This window comes from Petaurus breviceps, unplaced genomic scaffold, assembly GCF_028583685.1.
Source record: "Petaurus breviceps papuanus isolate PSGF00001 unplaced genomic scaffold, PetGlider_PUasm1.0 90434, whole genome shotgun sequence".
In the NCBI taxonomy this organism is placed as follows: domain Eukaryota; kingdom Metazoa; phylum Chordata; class Mammalia; order Diprotodontia; family Petauridae; genus Petaurus; species Petaurus breviceps.
The window spans coordinates 1545329-1568687 of NW_027187251.1; the positions used below are offsets into that span (position 1 = coordinate 1545329).

Genomic DNA, 23359 nt, shown 5'->3' on the forward strand with positions numbered 1-23359 from the left:
AGACTCTAAAGATTTCTTATGTAGCCTGAGCCATGTTAAGTCAGGTTCCATTTATCCAAGACTTAACTACTTCTCCTTTTCTAAACATTTCAGGTTGTTGCTCAGATGATGTGGTTGATGGATCACATATTTAAGTATACAAACTTTGGTATTGTTTCTCTAATTCATGGAGATTTCTTTATAAGACAGGTAAGTAATGGAGTTTTTGTTTTTATTTTGCTCTGCCACTGGATTGATCAGTGAATTGAGGTGCAATTATACTAGTGCTAAATGTAGCAGTTACAGTAAGTGCCCAGCCAGCTTACAGGTCTCATGAAGCTTCTTCCCAGATTCCCTGTGTTCCCAATACACTTTTACCCCTACGGTATAAGAAACAGCCTATTTCTGCCATTTAAGGATCACAACATCAGGCAACCACTATCACTTTCACCTCTGAAGCTCATGTGTAAGCTTCCTTAGGGTGTGCTACTGTAAAATGTACCTTATTCTTATAAGTGGTTAACTTGAAAGGGTGAATGGAATTTATCATGTATAATATCTTATCCAGAACCCTCTGCCTTCTGTAAAAACTGCAAATTAATAAATAGCAGTCTTTGAACTCAACAAAAATAACTGTCCCAAAGTTCACTCTGAAAGCAGTAAACACACTACCTTCATTCTCAAGATGAGAGCTAAGAAGTGTCTAATATGTGCCCCAGGTGCTTTGCTAGGTGCTGGGTGTAGAAAGATAAAAATTGGTAATCCCTCCTTTCAAGCAACTTACATTCTATTATATTTGACTTTATCTTGCATATGATATTAAGCTTTCAGACTTTTGTTACTCTTGATTCTGACTTGCAGTTATAACCAGAGAGCAGGAAAGGAAATGACAAAATTTTGGAAGTACTTTGTAAAACTTAGAGTCCAAAGTATACATGAATCATAGTTGGTGGTTGTTGTTAGGAGTAGGATGGAGACCACCAGATCCTCTGAGTGGAAAATCTAGGCAGCTGTGAAAGCAAATTGCAAACATATAGGCTCCTGGAGTCATTTACTATGAAGGTAACAGTATTGCTAATGGATTTTAAGCAAGTTCCCACTATTGTGAAATCCAGCTGAAGTAAAGTTTGATTGAGGTACTGTCATTGACCATTCTTCATTTTATTCTTTTACCTAGCATCACCCAGGATTAGCTTGTAGTAGAAAATATTCCTATATACTTCAGTAGTCCCTGGAGCAATTATTGAAGGGGAACACATATAAGTGTTGGTTTTGATTGATCCACTGACTAGAATAGAATTTGATGAAACATGTCTCGATAAATCCTGAGAATATTGTTACATTATGACACAGTACAGTGATTGCTTACTATAATCATAACCATGAATCTTCAAGTAGGGTTAAATTTTTTAAAATATATTCTAACTAAAACATAGGGGCATTTTAGGGATGTTTCTACCACAAATTTCATTGCTTAAAGGACTAGATTTCAATTATCTGGACATTTTACCTTTTCAGAATCCTACATTTACCCAGCAGTGCTAGATAAAATGAGACATTGGTATCTGCTATGTTGGAATATACATGAAGTTTTCTGACTAAGGTTTTACTGTTAAAAGAAAATAACTTTGTAGGATTTCTTAGTTACTCCTTGTTAGCATTATTTACAACAGATTGCAAAATGGGTTTTTAAAAACACTTTGCAATTAACAATGAAAGCTAAGTAATTAGTGTTATAATTTAAAATGTTCCACTTTTCTAAAATAATTCTAATAATAGTTTGCATTCATTTGATGCTTTAAGGTTTGCAAAGTGCTTCATATATGTTAACTCATTTGATGCTTATAATAACATTGTGAGTAGATGGGGTTTTTTTTTATCCTCACTTTACAAAACTGAGGCTTGGAGAAGTTAAGTGATTTGTCCAGGAAGTGTCCGAGCCAGCATTTGAACTCAGGTCTTCCTGACTCCATGTCCTTCGCTCTCTCCACTTTGCCATTTAACTACTTATAAAATAGTCTTCGTGTGTGTTGACATATGTTTTGTCATCTGAAGGAATTATTCCAGATAGTACTCCTAGGGATAGAAAGAATAGTTTATTGTATATACTGTGCAAAAAAAATTGGGGTTCTACCCTGATCACTACCCTGGGAAGAGATGGGGATATAAGACATGTGTAGCCTAGTGAGAACAGTTAAGTGCTGAGAGAGCAGCAATGGATATCTGGTCTCTGTTAATCCTGAAGTATGTAATGCTCCTGAGCATAGCCAGTAAGAGGGGGGCTGGGGAGGTATGACAGGACTGGAGTCCTTAAGGGAGCTTCATCATATGCTCTACAATTTCAGAGAGCCATGGAGATTCACATGGTCTGATGTCTCAATAGAAGTCTAGGATAGTAGATGAAAGAAAAAGTATAACCACCAAAGGATGAGCCAGCTGCTACAATTTAAGATAATTTTTCTTGATCCGTAAGGAAGGGAGTAGATGGGGTTCAGGACAAGAAAAAGAACTTCCAGGGCCAGGGGCCAGAGCACTAACATCTCCAAAAGGAGGTTGAGTCCATTGGTGGATGATAACTTGGAAGTCCAGAAAGCATCTTTGTTTTATGGGAGCCAAGAGGTAGGAAGAGAATTTCTCTAGGTTCATGGACAAGGAGTCTACACTGAGGTATTTATACATCTGAAGCCTATGAGATTCAAAAGGGGATGCAGATCACCATAGAGAATGAGCATTCTGTTCAGAGACCCACATTTCCACACCTAGGCATTGAGCTAAGCAGTTTGGGAAGGTTTGAATACCAATCGAATATCAGTCCACCCATTTGTAAAAACTGGGTTTAGAAAAGCAGATCAAGGGAAATAAGGGAATATGATTGAGATTGTACAGATTCCTAAGAAAAAAACACTATATTGCCTGCTAGTGTCCTACGTTGTGTACACCTTATGCTTCGTTTTAAAAGCCGTTTAATCTTTGACTAAAAAAGTAATACTTGTTTCCCAATTAGCAGTCAGAAGTAGGAATAATAAAGGTTCTTTTTTGGCATTGTAAAAGTTCAAAGAGAAATTAAGGGCCACCCCAAAAAGAGTAGAGCTTAGGGGTTAAGGAATGACTTAAGCAGGCAGAAGCAGAAATCTCAAGAGATTGTGGTTCTTTGTTGCCCTTGGGTTTCAGTCTCTTTTCAGAATAACTTAATACTTTGGTTAATATATAATAATATTTGGTGTAAAAATAATGCATATACTATGTAATAACAAAAGCTAAAATTTGCATATAGTGCTTTAAGGTTTGCAAAGTGTTTTTACAAATATTATCTCATTTGATCTTCACAGCATCCCTGGGAGATAGGTGCTATTATTTTTCCCTTTTTCCAGATGAGGAAACTGAGGCTGAGAGAGGTTAAGGGACTTAATCAGTGTTAAACAGCTAGTAAGTGTCTGAGGCAGGATTCAAACTCAGGTCTTCCTGAACCCAAGTTCATTGTTCTGTCCATTGCAAAACCCAACTACTTGTTGACTTAACTTTGGTTAAATAGAAACTAAGAATTGTGTGGAAAATATTTGTAGATTTTTTGTTATAAATAAGCTAGGAAAAGTAGATTATCTGTAATTAGAGGTAAATTTCATTTTATGGGAACTGAAAAATAAAGTTATTCTTGAGAACACCTAACAAAAGTTAAACTGGAAATTTTAAAAGAATTAGCTTTATTTATATGGGAACTCTGTCTGAAACAAAAATATTGAAATAGGAGCTTTACAATTTTCTACAAGTTTGCAAAGTTAACTTTTTGTACCTTTTTGCATCTGGGGGTGGGAGGAGGACACCATTGGTGATATCTTTTTAATCTTGAAATAACTTCATGTAAACTAAGTTGAACTTAATTCCTCTGTGTGTGTGTCTGTGTCCTCCAGGGAAAATCTCATCGTGACCAGCAGCTTATTATTCTTAAGAAACACCTAAGAAATTGTTACAGGAGCCGGAATCGGAAATGGATTGTTCTGTTTCCAGAAGGTGGTTTCCTCAGGAAGAGACGAGAAACAAGTCAGGCATTTGCCAAGAAAAATAATTTGCCATTCCTTACACATGTCACCCTGCCAAGGCTTGGGGCAACACAAATCATTCTGAATGAACTTGTAGCACGACAAGAAAATGGAACCCCAGCAGGTGGAGATGCTAGGGTCTTAGGTATGGTATTTTTTTTCTTTGTGGGAGAGCTGTTGTTACTGTTGTTCAGTCATTCATTTGTGTCCTGCTCTTCATGACCCCAATTGGGGTTTTCTTGGCAGAGATACCGGAGTGGTTTGCCATTTCCTTCTCCAGCTCATTTGACAGAGGAAGAAAGTGAGGCAAACAGGGCTAAGTGGCTAGCCCATAGCTAGTTAAATGTCTGAGGCCAGATTTGAATTCAGGAAAATGAGTCTTCCAGACTCCAGGCCCAGCACTCTATCCACTGTTGCCCAGGAGAGATATATGATTTTCTTATTGGAAAATTCCACAGGGTGGCAATATTCATTTAAAAATTTTACCTTTTTTTTTTTTAAATCAAAGGAATTAGTTTTTTGGGAAGAATAATGAAAAAATGTTTTTATCTGTTGCATGGTGATATAAGTATATTCTCTGCTCACAAGTGTATTGTTATGTTTTTATGGTTCCATTTATCTGTTGTGGTTATTGAAAAATGTGTTCGCAGCATTATTCTAGGTGCTTGTATAAGTATAGTATAAATAGTTTAAAACTTGGATCCTGCCCTCCAAATTCCCACAGTATAATTCAGGAGGAGGGTTTTCATATCATTCAGTTTTTATTTATGTGTAATTATGAACTGTTAGCTAATTGTGCCAATAGCTTTGCATATACTCTCATGATTTGTCACCCAGTATTCCTCACCTGAAAGGGAAGTTGTTATTCAGTAGTTTTAATATACATATTTTTTAATTAAACTATATCATGAACCAGAATTGTTACCCTCTCTTAAGTTGTGAGTAAGTAATGTTAACTTTTATGTGCATCTAAGCATCATGTGACATTAGCCAGGCCCCTCTTTTGTATATCCATTGAGTCAGTGCTCTACCAGATATCTCATTTGATTTTGTGATTTTACACATTTTAATGCTACTCTTTTAGAACACTTATGGCAAGCTAGTTTGTTAATAAGCTAGTAATAGCTGAATATAGGAATTTTACTTTTAAAAGTAAATGAACACTATATAAAATAGATTTCTATAATCAACAAATTTTGATCCTTGGAAATGTCTTTATTCCTTATGTTTCTCTTATGACTTCCATTTTCATTTTCAGCTATTAGTCTTTCCAGATGAAAATTCTGGCAACAGATTATTTTGTAATGTCAGTATGCTTCTGTAATTCCCCACATACTATCACAAGATATGATAAGTTCTACTCTCTTGGCTCACTGTGGTATGGTCATTACCCTGTATTCACAAAGTTTATGCTGATTGCAGTGTCTTGTACGTCCTAGCAATCTAGAAAGGTTTGAAGGACAAGCTTGGTAATGTTTGTTATCCACTTAGCAAAGTTCAAAGAGGGTTATCACTGAGTTGGTTTTACCATGACAGACTTTTTAGCTGCAGCAACTCAATCATCTACTAAGTTGTAGAATGTTACAGTCATTATTGGTAGGGGGAGTAACCATACTGACAAAATCAGTCATTTACTGAAGTATTAAGTATAAGTAAATATTTTATCTGAATATTTATCTTGTTTTTCCTTTTAAAAAAATAGAAAAAGACTTATATTTAGGAACCATATTTTAAAGTTACTATTTTATTTAAATATAGTAAAACAAACCAAGGATTTGATATTAACCTAGTATATTATAGGAAAGGAAATATGACCTATAATTGAAACTGAAAGAATAAGATTCTTTAAAAAAAATGGTCTATTTTAAGCAAAAGTTTGATTTCCTTAGAACTCCACAACTTCAGTTAATTTAGATATTTATTGTAGGGAGTGACTCCTAGCTTTTGTAATTGACGCTTTTATCACATTCATTTTTTTAAAACTTCTCTGCCCCTACTCAGTAATTATTTTCCCTTATAGCAAAAGTGAAAAAAGGTTTATGAAAATCAAGCAATCAACTTGATGTTACTACCTATCCAGTGTTCCAAACTCATAATCTCCAGCCTCCAATTAAGAATACATGTTGTCATCTCTCTTTTGGGGCCAGATTTTAAATAAGTATTAAAAAGTGAACAAAATAGGATACGATTTTCAGATTATGACATGTGGGAGGGTGATAAAGCTAGGTTCTTTTTATTTTCTCTTTTTTTCTCTGTTGCAGCCACAATGACTGAGTCAGTATTTGCCTCTGAGCAGCTATATCTGGCATCCTATTTGTTTGACAGTTCAGCTCTAGATATGAATTTTGTCATTTCCATGTGATTTACTCAGGGGACTGGCTGTTTAGCAAACTAAGAGATCTGTAAGATTATCATTGAAACATCTCTCCAATAAATTAAGTGGACAGGGGTGACTTAAAGGCATCATTCTCGGCTGAAATTTCTAAAGGCAAGGAAACTATGACTAGTGACATTTCAGAATACTATTGAATAAGGATTATGGCATACTTTTTTCTTTTATTTTTCTTCACAAAATATTTTTTCTTTAGTATACTAATTTTTAAGGTTTTTCTCACCACTTTCTCTGCAACTACCACACACAGGCCCAAATCTCTTAATCCAAGAATACACATTTAATATTTTACATTGTGGTAATTGAAAGTGGTATTGTTAATGAGTACTGTTATAACTTTATTTTTTTGCTTTTTTTTGGAGGGGGGAAGGCAGGGCAGTTGGGGTCAAATGACTTGCCCAGGGTCACACGGCTGGTAAGTGTATCAGGTGTCTGAGGCTGGATTTGAACTCAGATACTTATAACTCCTGGGCCAGTGCTCTATTCGCTGTGCCAGCTAGCCGCCCTGCTGTCATAACTTTAAGAGCTGGAAGAGACCTTGGAATTCATTCTATGCAACCCCTTTATTTTATAACCAAAGGAATGGAGACCAAGAAAGGGTAAATGACTTGTCCAGAGTCACACAGTCAAGTGATGGTCAGAATTTGACCACCGATCCCCTGACTCCAAATCCAGTGCCCTTTCCATATGGCACTACACTGTCTGAATATGGCATGTTTGAAGTTGAGCCTTATTCTTTTAAAATAGGAACTCTGAAGCAAATTAAGATTTTTATAGTTTATTGCTTATTATAGATCTTGTTTGATATTAGTTACTCTTGATCTAGTTATTCTTGATATTAGGTACAGATATTGATTGATACTAATTACACAACTTTAGATGAAGAAAATTTCTATTACAAACACTTTCTCCATCAGTGATGATGGAGCTGCCAGATTTGGACTCTCAACATCATAATCTCTGATATGCTGCATGAAGAAGTAGAAGGGACACTAAAGATGATAAGGGTGGGAAAAGCACAAAGATTAGACTGCAAACATGGTCTGTGTTGAAGATGACACAAGTTTGAGAGCAACATTGATTTAATGCACAAGGCTTTTGTAAGAGGGTGGATATCAAACACTTGGGGAGGGAATCACATTTTTATCATCAGAAAGAAAGACACTTGAAAAAATATCGATAATCATTAACCCAAATTATTGATTTCCCATTTCGACAGAATCTTTGAAAACTACATATATAGGTATATGTATGTGCATATACATATATGCATATATGAGTGCTGAGAGCATCCCTGATTAAAATGTGAGAAGGCAGAAGGCAAAATTTCACAAATGATATCCACGTCTTTAAACTCAAACAATTCACTAAAGGATGTTAAAAAAAAAAGTCCCCCATTGTGATGTTTTGTTTTGTTGATAATGCTTATTAAAAAAATTGTATTTTGCTTAGTGGAATAAAATTTCATCTTAAAAGTCTCTATTCCAAAATGTTCTCATCCATATATATGTAATAATGCAAGAATCCTTGGAACATGTAATAACAGAAATAACACTTTGATCCAATTATTAATACCAAGTGAGACATAAAGCAAAGAGATCAATGCTTGACAAAGAAATTTGCTGCTATTATGGATGTTATCCACTTCAGAGTTGAAACGGAAGAGGGTCTCCCTGTAATCAAGGAAGTTCTCCAGATTCTCATGTTTAGATATGCATCATTCATTAGAATATTTCAAAGCCTCCTAAGTGGGGTCCATAAATACTCAAGAGTTCATCCTACCTCTACAATATTTTAAAAAAAAAAAGTAGATGAAGAATACCTTATATGAATATGATATACAGTTGGTAGGATAACCCACAGAATTGGTCTATCAGGACATATATTTTGGAAAGACTGCAAATGGACAACAAGCTGATCCCAGAACCAAATAGGAGGAGAGTGAGCCACATTGGCTTTTTAAAGTTAAACAGTTCTTTTAATAACCCCAAGAATCTCTCTAAAACAAAGGCCCATGTTGTTTAATGTCAATCTGTATTTTTTAAGTGATTACCATTCATAGAATATTATAATCTCTAAAGATTTAAATTCAAGAATCACTTGAAGGACTTTGGACAGATGATATTACAGTTAAACATTACAAATGACAAACTGTACAGGAGAAGCAGCATAAAGATGTCATTAGAAAAAGAGATAACCACAAAAAATAGGCTGATGATAAAGTGAGAATGAAGCAAGGTACAGCCCCTGTTCTTCTTTGGCACCCACACAGTTTCATGTGGAAGAACCTGTTTAGTGTACATCATATTGTGTGTCAATAGGAAGACATAGACAAGAGTTGCATGAGTTAAATAGTTGAATACATGAATAGGCTGCAAAATGCCCTGTTGGAGAGATTATACATGCAGATAAGATCATAGATAAGTCAGAGTTGGTGACCCTGTTGGGTCTCAGGTTTCCTCTTTTGTTAAATGAAGGATTTGGACTACATGATCATGTAGGTCCCTTCCAGCTCTGAAACCTAGAAATAATCTCTTAAAGTTTCTGTTAGCTGAGATCCTATGATCTTGCTGCATAAAGTAAGCACTTAATGTTTGAATGAATGAATGAATTTACCTTTTGGTCTCTTCATTCTTACAGAATCTACTCTAGTCCAAGCATGTTTCACTTCTTGCTTGGACTGTTACAATAACCTCCTAATAGGTCTCCCTGTTTCCAATCTCTCATCTTCTACACTTGTGCCAGAGTGATAGTACTATACACAAATCAAACAGTATCATTCCCTTAAACATCTTGAGTGACTCACAGTTGTCTCAGATAATTTCAATTCAACAGGCATTTATTGAGCACCTATTATGTTATATTGTAAAGCATTTATATTAAATATAATTATAGATGTTTATACATATGTGTGTATATATACATGCATATATGTATATACATGTGTGTGCGTATATTTTAAAGCAAAGTCATAGTTCTTGAGGATAGAAAAACAAACTCTTTACCCTTAAGGGTCCTAACTTCTACTAGGGGAAACAAAAAAATACACAGATAAGTATAAAATATTTATAAAGTAAATGCAATGTCACTTTGGTGGGGTATAGTGAAACAACTATCTGAGGCATTAGAAGGCCTCTTGTAGATGCTGAGTCTTGAGAGGAGGACAAGCATTTTAAGCAAAAGGTGAAGATGAGGAGGAAATCGTCTGTGCAAAGACAAAGAGTCAGGAGATGCAATGTTAATTATAGGAAACAGCAAGTAGACCAATTTGGCTGAGTGGGTGAAGGGACTGGAGATAATAGATTTAGGAGTCACCTTGCCAATATGATAATTGAAGACATGGGTATAAATGAAGGGAAGGAGAAAAGAATTTAAGCAAACGAAAGAGTATTTTCAAATGCCTATGCTTAGGAGGTGGAAGAATGATAATTCAGTGAAGGGGCACCAAGAAAAGTTTGTCAGGAAGATGGGAGGTGATGATGCATGTAATTTATTGTTATGGAAGATAAGAGATGAAAATCTCAAGAAGGTAAGAGCTGGTCAGTAATATCAAATGCTATAGAAGAGATCAAGAAGGATGATGATTGAAAAAAAGCCACTGTGTGTCATGGATCAAAGGTTATAAGTGAAGAATTTAATCTCTGAAGCCTTTTCAGATCCAAAATTCTGTAACAAAATTAAATACTTTTTTTGTGGGGTTGGAATTGAAAGTAAAAGTTTTTTTGCCATTCAGATATGGAATGGTCAGGAAGAGCTCTCACGCTATCATGTATTCATTACAAAAAGGGATTTTGGGTGGTATGAACTTTAAGGAGTTGTTGGTAGGGATTCAACTTGAAAGTAGACTGGTATAACCTGGATTTTGAACCTAAGAATAATCAAGTTAGGGAAGGAAAGAAAAGTTTGTTGTTGTTCAGTGGTTTTTCAGTCATGTCTAACTCTTTGTGACCCCATTTGGGGTTTCTTGGCAAAGATGCTGGAGTGATTTGCCATTTCCTTCTTCAGTTTATTTTATAGATGAAGAACTGAAGCAAACAGGGTTAAGTGACTTGCCCAGGGTTACATGGCTGATAAATATCTGGGGTCAGATTTTTAACTCAGAAGGATGTGTTGGGGAGGCTAGGTGGCGCAGTGAATAGAGCATTGGCCCTGGAGTCAGGAGGACCTGAGTTCAAATCTGGTCTCAGACACATGACACACTATCTGTGTGACTTTGGGCAAATCACTTAGCCCCCCAAAAAGTAAAAAAAAAAAAGAAGAAGAAGAAGAAGGATATGTGCCATGTAGCTGCCCTGGAAAGAAAGTTAGACTGGAATAAAAAGTTGGAAACTTGGTTCATGGAGCAAAAAGAAGGACAATAGGGTTAAAGGAAGGAGCAAAGTAATCAGTAAATAAAATAGTTCTGTCAAGTAAGGATGAGTGGGATCAGAACTGGTGCTGGAGGTGAGTTTAGGAAGAGAAGACCAGGGCCTGTAGATACTTATCACTGGATGAAGGACTAGAGAACTGAGGTAACATAGGAAGAACCATCCGAGGCGACGGAGGAAGAATTATCAGACTTTTGCCAATGAATGTGCACAAGGCACCTTTGTAAAAAAAATAGCCAGAATACCTGGCTTTAGCTGTGAGTGTTTGATTTGCATGTGTCATAAATTCAATAAATTTGAAGTGCATGATTACCAAAAAAGGGTATCTTTAGTGGCAACAAAGTATCAAACTCTGAAATGAGATGAGCTAGCTACAAGAGATTATATCTAACATTTTCCCTTTCTATTTGTTGTTTCTAACAAGGTACTTGGCTGCTAGACTTCTCTAGCAATTCATATTTTATAAAAGAAAAAATGGAAAGAGTCTTTTATTAGAAAATGAATGCTCTGAATAGCTTGATGGCTAGAGAGAAGTTACAGCAATGTTAGCCAAGCCAAAGCTTGGGAGTTTTATAAGTCTTGAACTGAGGAATGTGGCTGATCTTTTAATAGATCCATTCAGCCATATCCTGTGGGATTCTAAATCCTAAAGGTAAATCCATCATGTGGGAGAAATTCTGTCTTTTAATTTGACGAAAAGGGTACCTGATGGAAGTGGTTTTTGATAAAATTTCTCATGACTTCTGGTTATTTCTCCCAAAATAAAATAAATTTTTATCTAATTTATCATCAAGGGTTATAATGCTTTAGAAAGGCAATTAAAGATTCCAAAGTTAAATTTTAGACAAGTCTTGCTTCATAGCTTTAGAGAATCTTTCTCACTTCCTTCCGGCACCTCCCTCCCTCTTCTCTCTGTTTCTCTGCCTTTCTCTCTCCCTCTCCCTCCGTCCCTCCCTTCTGTGTGTGTTATCTTCAGTCCTTTTGGGGGGAGCAGAAAAGAGGGTTGTGGATTACTCAGAATTTAAATGTTCTGTAAGAACAAAGACCATGATGTTTCTGTTTAATGGCACATGGTAAGTATCTATGGCACACAGTGATCTCTCAGTTTTAAATACTGTCTGATTAATATGAACACATGGGTTTTTGAGTTTATTGTTTGTTTAACGAGCTTGAAAGCCCAAGAACATCCTAGATGAGGACATAAGGGCACTAATAACTTTTAAATGGACCATATCTTTACTGTTTCTCAATTGACTGCAAAATACAAAATTCTATTGTATTTATTTGTTGATTATGAAAAAGCATTTGATTCAGTAGAACACTACCTTAAAAGTTCTCTTCAAGAAGAGGTCTCCATCATCCATACATCAAATTCATAGAAAATTTCTTGAAAGATATAACAAATGGGGCGGCCAGGTAGCACAGCGAGTAAGAGCACCGGCCCCAGAGTTGGCTTGACCTGGAATCGAATCTGGGCTCAGATACTTAGCACCACACCCAGAAATAACTGGCTGTGTAACCTTGAGCAAGTTACTTAATCCCAATTGCTTAAAAAAAGAAAGAAAGAAAGATATAACAAATAACCATGTTCGGTAGCATTCTGATTATAAAATATCAGGCAAGACATAAAATGGGTAAATGTGATTGTGTAACTTTAAGTTATTGTAAATTTCCAAAATAAACATCTACATTCAAACATAATAATAAAAACAACTTATAAGCTAAATGTAAATTGTTTTTTGTTCTTCCATACTGTTTTTTGTCCCAATTAGGTCAAATAATTACAAGTTGACTCATAATGCTTTAAAGATACGAATTCTTAAAAAAATATATTGTTTTAAAGTAACATATAAACCAAAGGAATATTTAATTTTATGATACATTATACATCTTACATAGTGGCAACACCAGAGTCTGTAATATTTTCTTATAGAGTTTTGTTGTTATGCTATATACTGTCAAAAATTTTAACCCTTGATAGTGTTAATATAAAAATTGGTTCATTTTTAATCATCTTTCTTTCTCTTTGTTCTTAGAGAATAAACCAAAAGGTCTCCAGTGGGTCATAGATACAACCATAGCTTATCCTAAAACTGAACCTATAGACATCCAAACCTGGATTCTTGGATATAGGCGACCAACAGTCACTCATGTTCATTACAGGTAGGACAAATCCTCAGTTCAGTTTAATTTTAATGTACTTTTTACTGTATTTGTAATATCATGCAGTTATTTTAAATGATCAAACAGTATGAATAGCTTTCTGGAGTCTTCATTTCCAAACTTCATCTAACTGTAGTAGAAAGAGCAATGGTTTTGGAAGTCATATGATTTGAATTCCAGATCTGTTAATAGTTCTGTAACCTGTGTCAAGTCCATGCATCTTCAGTAGCTTGCTCTTCTGGTTTCTCCCCTGTATCCTAAAAATATGTGTGCATCCCCCACATAGCCTATAAAAACTTTTTATTGAATCTGCCTATACCTTGAAGCTACTGTCCTATCTTTTTTCCCTTCATGATCAGACTTCTAGAAAGAGAATATTCTATATTCACTATCTCTTCTTTCCTTACAGTTTCAGTGCTCTTATTCATCGATTCCTTGTAATGTGGCATCTGCTCTGACTATTCTCTTGAAACTGTTCCAGTGCTACTAATTATCTCTCTTATTTCATCCTTCTTGGCTTTTGTGTATTATTTTATTCTGTTGCCTTTCACTCATTTTTGTTAATCCCTAGACTCTTGGCATCCATGATACTGTACTCTTAATGATCTTTTCTTGCTTGTTTTGATGACCCACGTTTTCTTTACTGGTTCTTCATTATTCTGCCCCTAAACTAGGATGTTTCCCATTGTTGTGTCCTTGGCTCTTTTCTCTCTTTGTATTTTTCTCACTTGGTGATATTATCTGTTCCCATGGCTTTTGCAATCATCTCTTTGAAAATCACTCCATAATCTCTTCTTCTAGTCCTTCTCCTCAGTTCTGTATCTGTATATCTGCGTGTGTCTGTGTGTATGTATACCACACACAGACACGTACACATACATATGTCATTTTAGCCAAGGTTTTCATTTTTCTTCTATATGTGATACTCTAATTCTGAAGTTAGGAATATGTCAGGATCATATTATGATATAGGTAAAGCACCTTATGAAATGTCAACTATATTATTACTACTGTCAGATGCACCTAAACTCTGCAGGAGGATCACATCATGACATGAAAGATATCAGTGGCCCAGTTAGAGGGAGGGAAAATAGGAAATGTAATAAGAGGTATAGCTTAGTAGTATAAATGATGTATGAGTAGTATATAATCATAATGGTTGATTGTAAGATTAGGGATCATTAAAATGTTTAATAACAATCAGAGCAAGCTAAAATCTTACTAAGTTTGTCTGCTACCTGTGGAACCTTCAGTAAATCACTTAACCTTTTGGGGAATCAGCTTCCTTTTCCATAAAATTAGGAGACTGGAGATGATGATCTTCCCCTACCCTCCCTGTAATTGATGTTCTAGCAAAACAGAACTACTCATAGTCCCCCATATCCATCTATATTTTGTTTCTTCCCTTTCTTTGTTTCCTGTGACTGGCATACTCCCTTCTTTCCTACGGCTCAACCCATTGAACTCTTTACCTAGTCTTTAAAGCTCAGCTGAAATGTCACTTTCTCCAGGAAATCTTCATCAAGTCCTGATAGTGATGACTTTCCACCTTGGAAATCCCATAGAACTTTTTGGCTTCTCTCCAACTCATTAATTCAGTAAGCATTTACATTTACTATATGCCAGGCACTGTGATGGGTACTGGGGATACGGTGACAGAAAAGAAATAGTTCCCGAGCTCAAGAAACTTGTATCCTGTTGAGCAGAAAAAACATGAGATACACTTTGTAAAGTAAACCTTAGTGTTTTCAAAGTTGTGTTTCCACAGCATAAATTTCTTCAGTTCTGGTCCAGCTTATCTTTCCAACTTAATCGTCTTAAGTGTTATTTCAGATTCCTTTATATAGTACATCTAGGATTGAGGCATTAGAGTCCAGAAATTGTGGCTCCATTATCCATTGATGATGAAAATAGACTATTATAAATGTATTCTTATTTGTTAAATTTCCTGTCTATTTTTTTGGTTTTTTTCTCCTGCTGGTTTCATCTACAAAAGTCTTTGAGATAATGTAGTTCAGTTGAGGGGGGTCATACCACGATTTCTTTAGACTTATTTTTACAAAACTTTCACTTTTTTTCACTGTTTTACAAGGCAGTAATACTTATAGTCTTTCATCATCCTTCTTTGTAGCACTTTACAGATGAGCTTGTATCCTAAATCAGTGTTGCCCTTGGCTTCCATGTCTTTCTTCTCAGCAAGATAAAGTATTTACTGACAATTCTGGCGTTTCTTTGGCCTTTTTGTTGTGGGAACTGCTTTCTGTTGGTTAAATTTTTGCAGGAAATAGTAATAATCAAATTCATTATCTTTGCTCTTTTCTATATCCAGTTTTTCAACATTGACAACTTGTTTGAATAGGTCAGGTTGAAATTATTACAGTTGTTCGGTTTCTTCTCTTCTTCCTGTTTCCTAATTCAGTGCTGGTTTTTACTTTAGCTTTAATTATTTAATGATTTGATTATACAAAGACAACTTCTTCTCATATGAGTCCCAGTCAGTAACCATCTGTTTCTTGTTCATTAAGATATAGTTAATTTAATTGTTTTTGTGGTATTTGATATTTATCAAATTCAACATCTTCTGATTGTTTTCTCAAAGATGGTGTTTATATTGTATATACATGAGGCTTCTAAATAGCCATAAGCTTTTAGCCTCTTTTGATTTTTAAGCTTGAGCCTTATTTTCCAAAATACCCTCAAAATACACCACTGTTCTGCTCACTTTTGACTTATAAGTCTATGATTATCGAAGTAGACGTTGATTTGGTTTGGAAGATTTTTGTCACATTCTTGGTAGAATTTCTCAACTTTGTCTTCTGCAATGGATACTAGCACCTAAGATACAGTGGTCTTTTTGTGTTCGTTTTGATCTGTGTAAGACAAGTTGAACAAGTATCCCATGAAACAATGATTCTTGAGGCCCTTTGAGATATGATAAAAACAGCTTTGGCAACTCGACCCTTCCAAAGAGAACTTATGAACTATCTTTCCATTCAGCTAGGATCTCCTTTACTAGCAATCTTGTCTTATGGTTTTATCAAGAGAATATCAAGATTGAATTCCAATAAAAGGAAGATCTGACATTTGTAGCAGCTATTCACATTCAGAGTTAATCTAAAAGTAGTCTGATTCAGGGGTGGCCAGGTAGCACAGTGAGTAAGAGCATCGGCCCCAGAGTTGGGATGACCTGGGATCAAATCTGGGCTCAGACATTTAGCAACCACCCAGAAACACCTGGCCGTATAACCTTGAGCAAGTTATTTAACCCCAATTGCTTAGGGGTGGCCAGGTGGCGCAGTGAGTAAGAGCGCCGGCCCCAGAGTCGGGATGACCTGGGATCGAATCCAGGCTCTGATACTTAGCACCACACCCAGAAATAACTGGCTGTGTAACCTTGAGCAAGTTACTTAACCCCAATTGCTTTAAAAAATAAATAAATAAAAATAAAAGTAGTCTGATTCTTAGCACTTTCTACTCCCCTTCTACCTCTTCACCACTGTCACTCTGGAAGTAGAAGGAGGAGGTCACACAAGAATGTGTTGTTTTTTCACTGTTTTGTGGTTGCTATAGCCAAAGATTCATAATAGAAGTGTCAAATATGTGCCCTGCAGACTGCATGTGGCCCATAACATGCTCACATATGGCCTGAAGCAAATTAAAATGAAGTTGGGAAATTTTTCACAAAACAAAAATACAATAAAATATAGATAATGTTTTTAAAACATCTATAGTCAGTATTTGGCACATAGTATGTGGCACAAAGGGATCCTTTTTTTTACATGTACAATTATATTAAACAGATTTCTACTTTAATTATGTTGTGAAAGAAGACTTAGAATATAAGGGAAAAACCATGAGAGGAAAAAAAATGAAACTAGTATACTTCAATCTGCATTCAGACTCCATCGTTCTTTCTCTGGATGTGGAGAAGATTTTCCATCATGAGTCTGTTGTGAATTGTCTTGGATAGTTGTATTGCGAAGAAGAGCTGAGTCTGTCATAGTTGATCATCACACAGTGTTGCTGTTACTGTGTACAATGTTCTCCTGGTTCTGCTTTCTTCACTCAGGTTTTTCTGTAATTTGCCTGCTCATGATTTCTTAGAGCACAATAGTATTCCATCATATTAATATATCACCACTTGTTCAACCATTCTCCAATTGCTGGACATCCCCTCAATTTCCAACTCTTTGCCAACAGGGATCCTTTTGTACAGATTAGTGCCTATTTCTCTTGAGTTTAACACCACTGGCCTACTGTACAGCTTACTGGTGAAGAGATTCTCTCGAATTTGTACAACAGACTAATTTTTGCTGGTATCAGTCCTAGGATTCTTCATTTTGGGGTTGCTTTTAGGAGATAAATGGTGGACTTTTAATTTTCACCTTGCCCTCTGGTTCACTTAAAATATCTAGGCCGATTTATAATCTTTAAATTTGGAATAATAATGCCCACCTCCTACGGTGGTTTTGAGGATCAAACAATATTGTGTATGTGAATGATTGTATAAGTGTAAGGCATTATTCTTATTAGACTAGAAGTCATGTGTAGATTATTCTGACGGCAATCTGTTATAAGGAGCACAGTGCAGAAATGGTTGTGGAAACATATATTTTAGTGTTGCCAGCTGGCAGACCAAATATACTAATCATTTTGAAATACATTCATTCAGAAGTCAAGCAGTTGTATAACTACCAGTCTCAAAAATGTCTTGTTAATAAGATTTATAGAACAAACATAGGATAGATCATGCATCCAAGTAAAAATTAAAGTTTTTTCTCTGCACAAAAAACAACTTCATTCAGGGTGAAGGGAACCTTATTTTTAAGTCTTATTTTAAGCTGTTCCATAGAGATAATATGAGATGAAGAAATCTTTGTTGATAACATTTCCATTTTGAGCTCTTCAGTGGCTGTTATATAAAGAATCTCTTTGTCCCTGTTGCATAACACTTAACCGTTTTGACCATGGATTGCAGTTATTTATGTGCTTGTGGACAAGGACTGCCTTCTCTATCTTTGTATTTCCTAACATATAGAACATAACCTTGTTGGAAGTAGGCCCTCAGTATTGTTTAATTAAATTTTGTGGGTGTGTAAGCTTTCAAGTAATAGGTATGTTTGCAAAAAAATTAATTTATCCATAGTCTTTTGCTATTGGCAAAGAATTTTTACACCACACACCTGAGATTACTTTAAATATGACAATTTGATTTAAAATTTAGTGTTTTTGTCACCTAGTTCTTATAAACTGTTAGTCACAGACACCTACTTTTTAAAAAGTTCTTGATAATTATATTATTATTAATAATAATAACATTTATATTGTTATTTATATAAATACAACAGTAAAATATATGTTAGCTAATTTGATACTTGTAACAAGTAGGTGCTATTATTCCCATTTTACAGATGAGGAAACTGAGGTAAACAAGGTTAAGTGACATAACTAGGGTCACACAGCTAGTACATGTCTGATGCAGGAGTCTAACTCAGGTCTCCTTGACTCCAAGTCTAATTCTACTCGCTGCATCATCTAGCAGGCTAACAAAACCTAATTTCAATGTTTCTAATACAAAAGTCCAAGTAAAGTACCATGTGTATACTTTAAAAAGTTGTGTTATATTGTACATACTTCTACAAAGAGATTATTATAATTGATAAAAATAAGAAAGTTGACTCAGTTCTTATTGACCAATGATCCTTCCTAAAGGTGGCAAGGTATGTTTTTCATTGTATCCAGGGTAATATTGTTCATTCATTTACTCAACAGATACTCATTGGGCAATAGAATGATCAACAATAATCTTAATAGGAAAATACATAATAGGTATTAATTAAAAATGTATTGAATTAATTATTCTCCTAAAATTGGTCAGTGATAAGTACAACCTCCCCCTTAAAATATTAACTAAACAGTACAACAAATCATGTCACCTATCAATGCCCCAGTATTATCTGCATTCATTTGTTTGTTCACTCATTGAGTCATTCAACAGATATTTTATGTAAAATATCGTTCAGTCTGGAGCAGATAAATAAGAATAAAAAATATTAGAATAAATAACTGGCTGGTGAACTTGTTTGAAAGGAGAAATATGAGCTATTGTTACTATCTGTTTCAGACTTATTGTGTGCAAGGTACCAGTAATACTTTATAGAATAGGGAGAGGATTATAGTTACTCATTTCAATGAAGTTAGAGTAACAAGGGTAACTAGACATGCACATACCATTAACAGAAAGATCTGCTGCCTACATACATTGTTTCACTTACTGCCAATAGCCTGGAAGCTGGTTCTGTTGACTATTATACACAAATTAGTGTGACCAGAAAAAATTTATGTTATTCTTCACTTTATAGAGAGAAAAGACGGTGATTTGTTTTGTGAGTCTGTCTCTTAAGTTCTTATTTTTTTCTGCTAATTCCATTTCCTCCCTCACTACTTTTAGTTTGTGATTATCATACACCAAGTTATTATGATTAGGGTTTTGCTATAGCATCTGAAATTCTGCTTCAAGGTGGCTTTAAAGCATACCTATTGACTCTTGAAATATTTGTGGCTGTCATATTTTGGTTTATCATGTACACAAGCCAGCAATGTGTCTTTGGTTATCTCAGACACAGAGCACAGGTAGGTGAGCATTATTAAGCAGGGTTTTTATGATAACTAAATTATTCATCTCTTACCATTCTATTTTCTCTTCTAAGGAGAGTGATCTGGACTGGAAAGGACAGTTCAGAAAAGGTCAACAGGGAGTTGAAACCCATAAGTAGGGAGAAAGAGTAAAAGAGTACCCATCTGAACTTGATTAGTACAAATCACCAGGACCACATGAATTATATTAGGAACTGCGGGTTTGTGTCCTGGTCACAAAATCAAAGACAATGACTTTGCAAACTGTGGACCAATAAGCTTGTCTTTAATTCATAGCAAAATTCCAGGCTTCATAAATAAAGGGCTGGCCTTCAATCCAGAAGATCTGAGTTCAAGTATGACTTCTGACACAGGCAGTGAGCCTGGACAGATCACTTAACCTCTCTATATTCTTGGCAACTCTAAGACTGTGATTTGCAACAAAGGTGCCACCCTCCACTGGAGGAAGTTTCCTCACCTAGGGGTTCTTTATACCAGTTAAATCACAGGTCTGTTCCATATTCCTAGTATTAAAGTAATGCTTAGTGTCTATCTAGTAAAAGAAACCATGATCACAGAAAACCAGTATGGATTAATCAAGACATTACATATCTAGTGTGGGAATTTGTTTTGTTTGACTATGCATCTTTTTTTTTCAATTTTTATTTTCAAGTCCAAATTCTCTCCCTCCTTTCAGTCCTTCCTCCACTTATTTTTGTTTTTAATTTTGGAGGGCAATTGGGGTTAAGTGACTTGCCCAAAGTCACATGGCTAGTAATTGTGTCAAGTGTCCTAGGCCGGATTCGAACTCAGGTCCTCCTGACTCCAGGGCCAGTGCTCTATTCACTGCGCCACCTAGCCATCCCCCTTCCTCCATTTATTGAGAAAGCAAGCAATATGATGCCAATTATACATGCGAATTGACTGTGTATCTTTATTATAACGGTTTTGTTTTTCAGTGAAATGAGGAGTTGGAAGATAATCAGCTTTTGTTAAGTGAAAAAAAATTAATAGATATCTTTTTGAAAATAGCTCACATCAACCCAACTGGGTCATAGATACAACCGTAGCTTATCCTAAGGCAGATTCAGAATTGTTTGAAAAAATAATAGCCATTAATTATTGGATGTCATCTTGAAAAGATGTCTGTGGTGGTATTTTCCAGCTATCTGTGCTTTGGCCCCATGCTCTTTAGCATTTTATCAATAACTTGGATAAAAGGCATAGATGGATTGCTTATCCAATGTGAATCTGACACAGATTTGGGAGGGATGGTTAGCATATTGAATGACCAAGTCATAATTTCAAAGATCTTGACAGACTAGAGCTTGACAGGGCTGAATCTAATAAAAGGCAATTTAATAGGGATGATAAATGTAAAAACTTACACTTGGTTTAAAAAATTAATTTCAGAATAGTATGATGGGTAAAGTGTGGCTAGACAACATCAGAAAAAGATGTGGGAAGTTTTAATGGCCTGAAACTTTAATATAAGTCAATAGTATAATCTTGGCAGCCAGTAAGAATATTATGCTTAGTTCTTAGCATCACATTTTAGGGAATATAACAACAACAGTGTATCATTCATATAGCACTAAAAGGTAAGATGCTATTATTATTCCCATTTTGCAGATGAGGAAGTTGGGGCAAATAGAGGCTAAGTGGCATGTTCAGTATCACACAGCTTATAATTAATTATCTGAGGCAGAATTTGGTTTCAGGTCATCTTGACTCCATGTCTAACATTCTACCCACTGTGCCATCTAGCCACACTGATAAACTTGAGAGGATCCAGAAGAAGACATCTAGGATGGTGACAGGCCTTATTTTCATGCCCTATAAGGACTGGTCAAAAGAACTAAAAGGAAAATGACATAAGCTTCTCATTCTGGGGAGTAGTTTACCTACCTTCCTCATTAAATCAAACTTCTTAAACAATTTATGCTAAGAAATTGGCACCATTAAAAAGTCCAGATAATTTTTCCTTTAAACATTCTGGTAGCTAGTAAATTTTCTATAAGGAAATATGGTGTAGAGCTTTCCAGTTACCATTCTAGTATTTAATATAATGTGTATAAGTGCTATAGTTCATATATGGTAACATTTCTGTCTCCCAGATAGCACCCTGCACAAATACAGAAAACCACTTATAGGCCATTCAAGGTTATCAGATATCAGGGCTGCTATCTCTGAGTTGACATAAGCAATCAGTAAATATTCATTGAGCATCTACAAAAAGTTCAAGGTACTATGTTAGTGCTCAAACACAAGTGGGACCAAGTTCTACATTTCTTTGGCTCTTCAGTGAAAAGCAAAGTTTTCATGGTCTGCGTATTTTGTAATTACCTTGTCAGGTCATTTTTCTGTTTTGGGAACCTTGACATCTGTATTACTCTAAAGTCTTCTTTCAATCAGTGTCTTTTAACATACTTGCTTTTGAGTGGCCCTAAATGATTTTCTAACTCGTGCCTGGCAAAATGGGACAAATACCATAACAAACCCAACATGAATTTTGATACCTGTTTTTTCACTGTTGTTCCACCCTGTTCCTGTTCTTAGTCTTTGAGTGGGAGGTAGTAATTTATTCTAGGCCAATTCTGAAAACTATTGCTGCCTCATTTCATCTAGACTGAAATTATAAGGTTGCTGTAGCACTTAATCAGTGAGGTCAAGTGATGAGATCATTTTTGGTGGGTCAGCTGTTTGGCCGAATTTACTGTGTAGTTGTTTGCATGGTTCAATTCCAAGGACAATTCTCATCCATTTTATTCATTGTATGTGAACTCTCCTTGAACCCATAAAAATTTTTCTGGAGAAAGTTTTAAGTTTTTCAATTTTAGATGTTACTATTTTCTTATTTCTTCCTACCTTATAAGTTTGTCCTTGCTAGAATTTTTTTTCTTTTCCTAAAAACATAACCTTTATATTATCTATTGCTTGAAATTTCTACCATCACAATTAATTAAACTCGTATCAGTCTGTTAGAAATAATATTTTATACTAACTTTACTACCAAAACCACAGACTATATTTTTAAAATTACCTATCCTTTGCAATTAATAAGAGTAGACATATTACCTATACAATTCCAAAGAGGAAAAGTGGTTGCAAATTTTTAATTGAAAAGCATATTGGACAAAAGGAGGGATTTAGATTTTATGAAGTATTTCATTTAATTCATTATATGTTCATTCAGCACCTACTGTATGCACAGGGTGTTGTGTTTGGAGATACAGAAATGAAACAAAAAGTAACCTGCCCTTAAGGAGCTTATTATCTAATAGAGATAAGATATGTAAAGAAATAAATACAATTTAAGATAGGCTATAGTAAGCGCAAGAATGAAATGTCCAATGAGAGTGATCTGAAGGAACTGAGCATCTTTAGCCTAGAGAAAAGAAGAATCAGGAGATGTTATAGTTGTGTTCAGGTATTTGAAGGGCTTCATGTGGAAGAGACATTCAGTCTGTCAGTCAGACATTTTCTTTTTTTGGAGGGGGCAATGCAGGGCAATTTGGGTTAAGTGACTTGCCCAAGGTCATGTGGCTAGTGTTTGACCTGTTTGAGGCCGAATTTGAACTCAGGTCCTCCTGACTGCAGGACTGGTGCTCTGCACCAACTAGCCACCCTCTTAGTTAGACATTTATTAAACACTTCCTATGTACCGGGCACTGCACTAAATACTGAGATTATAAGGATAGACAAAAGACAGCCCCTGCCCTCAAGGAGCTCACAGTCTAATGAGAGAGAAAACATGCAAGCAACTATGTACAAACAGGATATGT

General features: G+C 35.4%; 1 protein-coding gene across 1 annotated transcript in view; it reads left to right on the forward strand.

The window, feature by feature from the left end:
• LPGAT1 (lysophosphatidylglycerol acyltransferase 1) overlaps positions 1-23359 on the forward strand; it is a 93603-nt gene that overhangs the window by 55282 nt on the left and 14962 nt on the right. Inside the window, exons 5-7 of the mRNA XM_069108761.1 lie at positions 94-189; positions 3888-4161; positions 12812-12938. Of these exons, the coding sequence (XP_068964862.1) occupies positions 94-189; positions 3888-4161; positions 12812-12938 (497 nt within the window). The remainder of the gene's footprint in view (positions 1-93; positions 190-3887; positions 4162-12811; positions 12939-23359) is intronic.